Source organism: Gadus chalcogrammus, chromosome 1 (genome assembly GCF_026213295.1).
Source record: "Gadus chalcogrammus isolate NIFS_2021 chromosome 1, NIFS_Gcha_1.0, whole genome shotgun sequence".
Taxonomy (NCBI): Eukaryota; Metazoa; Chordata; class Actinopteri; order Gadiformes; family Gadidae; genus Gadus; species Gadus chalcogrammus.
Window position 1 is genome coordinate 21,535,364 of NC_079412.1, and position 7,500 is coordinate 21,542,863.

General features: G+C 52.3%; 1 protein-coding gene across 2 annotated transcripts in view; it reads right to left on the reverse strand.

Moving 5' to 3' along the window:
• Nucleotides 1-7,500, reverse strand: part of LOC130386726 (myosin-7B-like) — a 27,728-nt gene that overhangs the window by 10,687 nt on the left and 9,541 nt on the right. For both annotated transcript variants that reach the window (XM_056595736.1, XM_056595735.1), the window contains exons 16-29: nt 7,132-7,311; nt 6,664-6,796; nt 6,178-6,242; nt 5,828-5,915; nt 5,038-5,155; nt 4,564-4,687; nt 4,266-4,402; nt 3,410-3,580; nt 3,134-3,218; nt 2,419-2,661; nt 1,910-2,086; nt 1,358-1,503; nt 1,143-1,233; nt 399-556 (exon numbers count right to left, since the gene is read on the reverse strand). In XM_056595736.1, the coding sequence (XP_056451711.1) occupies nt 399-556; nt 1,143-1,233; nt 1,358-1,503; nt 1,910-2,086; nt 2,419-2,661; nt 3,134-3,218; nt 3,410-3,580; nt 4,266-4,402; nt 4,564-4,687; nt 5,038-5,155; nt 5,828-5,915; nt 6,178-6,242; nt 6,664-6,796; nt 7,132-7,311 (1,916 nt within the window). The remainder of the gene's footprint in view (nt 1-398; nt 557-1,142; nt 1,234-1,357; nt 1,504-1,909; nt 2,087-2,418; nt 2,662-3,133; nt 3,219-3,409; nt 3,581-4,265; nt 4,403-4,563; nt 4,688-5,037; nt 5,156-5,827; nt 5,916-6,177; nt 6,243-6,663; nt 6,797-7,131; nt 7,312-7,500) is intronic.

Consider the following 7,500-nt stretch of genomic DNA (forward strand, 5'->3'; position numbering starts at 1 on the left):
TAGTACTCTCGAACTGTAGTACCCTTAGTACTTTAGTACTCTAAGTACTCTAAGTACTGAAGTACTCTTAGTACTGTAGTACTTTAGTAGTGTAGTACCTTTAGTACTCTTCGTACTCTAGTCCTAAGTGTACTAGGAAGGTAGGGAGGTGAATGAGGAGGTGCGTAGGGAGGTGAATGAGGAGGTGCGTCGGGAGGTGAATGAGGAGGTGCGTCGGGAGGTGAATGAGGAGGTGCGTCGGGAGGTGAATGAGGAGGTGCGTCGGGAGGTGAATGAGGAGGTGCGTCGGGAGGTGAATGAGGAGGTGCGTCGGGAGGTGAATGAGGAGGTGCGTCGGGAGGTGAATGAGGAGGTGCGTCGGGAGGTGAATGAGGAGGTGCGTAGGGAGCAGCAGGGACCTGTTGAGGGCGATCTGAGCAGCAGAAGCTCCTCCTGCCTCCTCCAGTCTCTCTCCCAGCTCCTCCAGCTCCTTCGCCAACTCGTTCCTCTGCCGCTCCGCCTTCGTTCGCCACGCCCGCTCCGCCTCCAAGGCCTCCTCCAGCTCCTCGATACGGGTCTGAACACACCATCATCATCACCATCATCATCATCATCATCATCATCATCATCATCATCATCATCATCATCATCATCCCCATCATCATCATCATCATCCTCATCACCGTCATTATCACCTTCACCCTCATCATCATCATCATCATCACCACCATTGACACCACTATCACCACCACCACCACCACTATCACCACCACCACCACCACTATCACCACCACCACCACTATCACCACCACCACCACCACCACCACTATCACCACCACCATCATCACCACCACCACCACCACTATCACCACCACCACTATCACCACTATCACCACCACCACTATCACCACCACCACCACCACCACCACCATCATCACCACCACCACCACCACTATCACCACCACCACCACCACCACCACCACCATCACCACCACCACTATCACCACCACCACTATCACCACCACCACTATCACCACCACCACTATCACCACCACCACTATCACCACCACCACCACCACCACCACCATCATCCTCTCCCCCACCGTCTCAGGACAGAGAAGCTATGGAAGGATGCGGTCATCAGTTGTGTCTGGTGGACCAACCTGCAACTCTTTGATCCTCTTCTGGTGCTGTGTAGCCTGACTCTGTTCATCCTCCATCTTGGCCTGGAGCTGGGACAGCTCAAAGTCCTTCCTTCAGGGGGGGGTGGGGGGGGGGACCAGAGACCATATAAAGGTTGTTACTTTAGACACAAACCAGGTGTACCAGGAGTGTTTCTATGTCCCACAGACTCCACGGGAGGTGCAGGCTTTCCTACTTTTTCAGTTTCTCCTCCAGGTGCTCCTTCTCCACCTCCAGGTCCCTGACGGACTCCATGGACAGCTTCAGATCCCCCTCCGTCTTCCGTTTGGTTCGCTCCAGCTCGGTGCGCAGCTTCTTCTCCTGCTGCAGGGAGATCTCCAGCTGCACAGGGAGGGGGGTGTTAGCTAGAGCTCACAGCTCACAGCTCTGTGTGAACACAGCCACGACATTCTGCCAACCGGTCTCAGAAACAAGGATGGAGCAGACAGACAGGTATGCCAACAGACAGACAGGTATAATAACAGACAAACAGGTATGATAACAGAGAGGTGTGATAGCAGACAGACAGGTATGATAACAGACAGGTGTGATAGCAGACAGGTATGATAACAGACAGGTGTGATAACAGACATGTATGATAACAGACAGGTGTGATAGCGGACAGGCAGGTGTGATAGCAGACAGAGAGGTGTGATAGCAAATTGGTGTGATAGCAGACAGGTGTGACAGCAGACAGGTGTGACAGCAGACAGGTGTGATACAGACAGACAGGTAGGAGCTTTCTCACATCCTCCACGTGCTGCTCCAGGCGGCTCTTGGCCTTCTGCAGCATGGAGAGCTTGTCCTGGTGGGCCTGCAGGTCGTGGAGCACCTGCTGGTGGACCTCGTGGAGTGCAGCCTTCTCCCGGGTCAGGGACGAGACCGACTCATCCAGCACAGCCATCTCATGGCCCAGGTTCTTCACCTGCACACACACACACACACACACACACACACACACACACACACACACACACACACACACACACACACACACACACACACACACACACACACACACACACACACACAAACACAAACAGGTAGAGTAGAGTAAGGTCAGTCAGACAGGCAGACAGATAGACAGGTAGGAGAGGTCAGCGTCAGGAAGACAGGCAGGCCGGCAGACAGGTAGGAGAGGTCGGGGTCAAGTAGACAGGTAGGAGATTGTGGGGACAGGCAGACAGGTAGATAGGTAGCAGAGCTCGGTGTCAGGCAGACAGGTAGACTGGCAGTACTTCGGTAGATCCCAGTCACCTTGTTCTCCAGCCCGTGGCGATCCTTCTCCACCTTGGCCAGAGTGACCTCCAGGTCGTCCACATCCCTCTTCAGTGACGTCACCTCCTCGTCCAGCTCCCGTTTCTTGGAGGCGAGGGTGACGCTCATCTCCTCCTCGTCCTCCAGGCGCTCGAGCAGGTCCTTCTGCTTGCTCTCCATCTGGATCTTGGTCTGGATCAGCTGACTGCAGCGCAGCTCTGCGTCCGACAGGTTGTCCTGCTCCTGTAGCACCAGGCACCACCCAAACAGGGGGGTGGAGGCTCAGTTAGGGGGTGAGAGGGTGTGGTTATGTATTGGCCCAGGTGTGAGGAGGTCTGGTTGTGTATGGGCCAGGTGTGAGGGGGTGTGGTCTGGTATTGGCCCAGGTGTGAGGAGGTCTGGTTGTGTATGGGCCAGGTGTGAGGGGGTGTGGTCTGGTATTGGCCCAGGTGTGAGTTGGTGTGGCCAGGTATGGCCCAGGTGTGAGGGGGTGTGGCCAGGTATGGCCCAGGTGTGAGGGGGTGTGGCCAGATATGGCCCAGGTGTGAGGGGTTGTGGCAACGGTTTGGCCCAGGTGTGAGGGGGTTTGGCCAGGTGTGAGGGGGTGTGGTCAGGTGTGAGGGGGTGTGGTCTGGTATTGGCCCAGTGTGAGTGGGTGTAGTCAGGTATGGCCCAGGTGTGAGGGTCGATTCCATGGGCCAGGTGTTTAACTCACAGCCTGTAGTTGGAGACCAAGGTCGATCTTCTCCTGAACCAGAACCACCTGCTTCTCCTCTGCCTCGCGACGCTTCACCTCCGACCTAAACACAACATACGAGATAACAACAACAACAACAACAACAGCGACGTTGTTGTTATTTTTCTTGCTATTTAAAACGGATGTTATGTTCATGTTGTGTCTCAAGTTTTTCAGATTGATTGTTGGACAGATGTGCTCGCCCCAACTCCACTCAGAGACAACAGGCACCGGTTGATTGACAGACTCACGGACCTATCAAAGGTCTCCTTCAGCGTGTTGAACTCCTTCCGGACCGCCACCAGCTCCTTCTCCACCTGGGCGCTCTTCAGCAGGGGGCGGATCTTGTAGAAGAGCATCATCCAGGGCCAGGTGCGGACGGTGTAGAAGGCTCGCAGGGTGAACTGGATCACTGACACCGCCTCCCTGATAGGGTGGAGGCCATGCATCAGAACAGCTTCTCATTGGTCTCTAGTGGACCACACCTGTACTATGGTACACCTGTACAGTTCACTTGTACACCTGTAGTAATACACCTGTACACCTGCAATAATATACCTGTACACCTGTAGTAATACACCCGCACAGTTCACCTGTACACCTGTAATAATACACCTGTACACCTGTAGTAATACACCTGTACACCTGCAATAATATACCTGTACACCTGTAGTAATACACCTGCACAGTTCACCTGTACACCTGTAATAATACACCTGTACACCTGTAGTAATACACCTGTACAGTTCACCTGTACACCTGTAGTAATATACATGTACAGATCACCTGTACACCTGAAGTAATACACCTGTACACAACAGAAGGGAGGTGAGGAGAGAGGAAGAGAGGGGAGGGGAGGAGAGAGGGAGGGAGGGGAGGGGAGGGGAGGAGAGAGGAAGAGAGGGGAGTGGAGGAGGGAGGAAGAGAGGGGAGTGGAGGAGGGAGGAAGAGAGGGGAGTGGAGGAGGGAGGAAGAGAGGGGAGTGGAGGAGGGAGGAAGAGAGGGAAGAGGAAGCGAAGAGAGGAGATATAGAAGAGATGATGGATAAGGAAAGGAGGCAGGAGAGGTGAGGGAATGAGGACTGGAAAGATGAGGAGAGGGGGGGGGCTACCATTCTGCTGCCATCCTCTTGAGCTCCACCATCATGAGTTTGCGCCTACAGACGGCTTGGACGGTGGTGAGGAGCTTGGACAGCCGGCTGTCCCTCATGTCCTCCAGGACACCCAGGAGACCTGCCTTGAAGAACACCTGCAGGGGGATGGGGAGGAGGAGAGGAGGATAGGAGGGAGCAGTGAGACCAGCAGTCTGCTGATAGTTATACTACTAGACGTAGTACTGTATCAGTACAAGAGTATGCAGTACCTTGGACAGCAGTACTAGTAGTATATCAGTATGACAGCATGCAGTACCTTGGAAACCCCAAACTTGTACTGGCTGTGGTCGATGTCCAGGGAGCCCAGCAGCTTCTCCACAGCCTTCCTGCTGTCCACAAACGAGTCCTCTGGAATGACCGACGGGCTCAGGATACGGTACCTAGAAAACCAGGTAACATATGTAGCATACCACTACTACATACCTGGTAGCATGTAGCATGTGTCATACCACTGCTACATACCTGGTAGCATGTAGCATACCACTACCACATCCCAAATTAAGACCTCTATTGGTTCATTAAGACTTCTATTGCTTCATTAAGACTTCTATTGCTTCATTAAGATTTATACTGGTTCATTAAGAGGTCTACTGGTTTATTAAGACTTCTATTGGTACATTAAGTCTTCTACTCGGTTCATTAAGTCTTCTACTGAATTCTGACGAATCTATGGGTCCTGGGGGACTGACCTCTCTTTGAACTCTGCCTACAGGAAGTGGGCGAGACTGACCTCTCTTTGAACTCGGCGTACAGGATGCGGTTGGGGAAGCCCTTCCTGCAGATGCGGATCCCCTCCAGCACGCCGTTACAGCGCAGCTGGTGCAGCACCAGGAACGGCTGCATCACCCCTGCACAATGCCCAGGGAGACCCCAATGCAGGTTACAGTATGATATTGTAGATTACAGTATGTTACAGCCTACAGTATGTTACAGTATGTTACAGTAGGTTACATTAGGTAACAGTAGGTTACAGTATGTTACCGCCTACTGTAGGTTCCAGTAGGTAACCGTAAGTTACAGTAGGTTACAGTATGTTACAGTAGGTATAGTAGGTTACAGCATACAGTAGGTAACCGTAGGTTACAGTACGTTACATTAGGTAACAGTATGTTACCGCCTACTGTAAGTTCCAGTAGGTAACCGTAGGTTACACTATGTTACAGTAGGTTACAGTAGGTTACAGTTTGTTACAGTAGGTTACAGTAGGTTGCATTAGGTAACAGTAGGTTACAGTATGTTACCGCCTACTGTAGGTTCCAGTAGGTAACTGTAGGTTACACTATGTTACAGTAGGTAACAGTAGGTTACAGTATGTTACCGCCTACTGTAGGTTCCAGTAGGTAACTGTAGGTTACACTATGTTACAGTAGGTTACAGTAGGTTACAGGAGGTTAAAGTTTGTTACAGTAGGTTACAGTAGGTTACAGTAGGTTACAGTTTGTTACAGTATGTTACCGCCTACGGCAGGTTCCAGTAGGTAACCGTAGGTTACAGTAGGTTGTGGGTTTGACGCCGGGTACCTGGGCTCTTGGTCTCGTTGGGGATGATGCAGCGGACGAAGTGAGGCTGGGTGCTGCGCAGGTTAGCCATTAGCTTCTTCAGGTTCTCCTGCACACACACACAGAGGAGATCAAATACATGTGTGTGTATGTGTGTGTGCGTGCGTTTATGCATGTGTAAATGTGTGTGTGTGTGTGTGTGTGTGTGTGTGTGTGTGTATGTGTGTGTGTGTGTTTGTGTGTGTGTGTGTGTGTGTGTGTGTGTGTGTGTGTGTGTGTGTGTGTGTGTGTGTGTGTGTGTGTGTGTGTGTGTGTGTGTGTGGGTGGGTGTGTGTGTGTGTGTGTGTGTGTGTGGGTGTGGGGGGTCAGACCTTGTGCATCTGGGAGACGGTCTGGAAGGACGCTCCCTTCCTTCTCTTCTGTTTGGCGTCCCCAGCTAGGGTTAGGGTTAGAACACACACACACACCGCAAACACACACACACACACACACACACACACACACACACACACACACACACACACACACACACACACACACACACACACACACACACCGCAAACACATACACACACACACACCGCAAACACATACACACACACACACCGCAAACACACGCACACACACACACACACACACACACACGCAAACACACACACACACACACACACACACATTCAAGGACGCACACACACACAAACACACACATGTATTGTAAGTACAATAGTACGGCTCCCAACATGTATAGTCAGTACTATAGTACTATTAATACAGTGTGTATTCAGTACTATAGTACTGGTACTAGTGTGTACTCAGTACTATAGTACTGGTACTAGTATGTAGTCAGTAGTACTCACCAGTCTCACAGCTGACGTAGTTCTCAAACAGAGCAGCCATCAGTTTGTTGGAGGACTTCTGGAACAGGGTGACCACCGTCTCATTCAGGGGGTCTCGGTTCTTCACCAGCCACCCAGCGATGCTGTAGGGTACCTGGAACACACCACCCTATCACTATAACACCACCACCACCACTAAACAACACCCCTTACACCACCACCACTAACACCATCACTAACACCACCTCTATCCCCAGCACTACACTCATCACCATCATAACCGACATCTTTACCAACACTACACCACCAGCAACATTATCATCGCTACGACCCCCACCACCATCACTATCACCACCATCATCATTCCCCCTTCTCACCACCATCACCACCACCACCCTGATGGTGACGTGTGTCATAGCCCCCCATCACCATCGTCCTGGCCGTATCACTCCATATCGTGTCACTCCCCACCACCAGTGCGCTACCTACCACCCCGGCGTAGTGCACCAGCTCAAAGTGCGTCTCGTGTTTGCGTTTCTTGTCGGGCCGCGGCCTCTGGAAGTTGGGAGACTTCCCCAGGTGGTTGTCGTACAGTTTGGTCTTCAAGCTCTGGTCCGTGGCCTTGGGGAACATGCACTCCTCCTCCAGGATGGACAAGATACCCAGAGGCTGGAGAGAACAGAGAGAGACCGGGGAGTGAGACCAGTGAGAGAGACCGGGAGAGAGACACAGAGAGAGACCGGGGAGTGGGACCAGTGAGAGAGACCGGGGAATGAGACCAGTGAGAGAGACCGGGGAGTGAGACCAGTGAGAGAGACCGGGGAGTGGGACCAGTGAGAGAGACCGGGAGAGAGACAC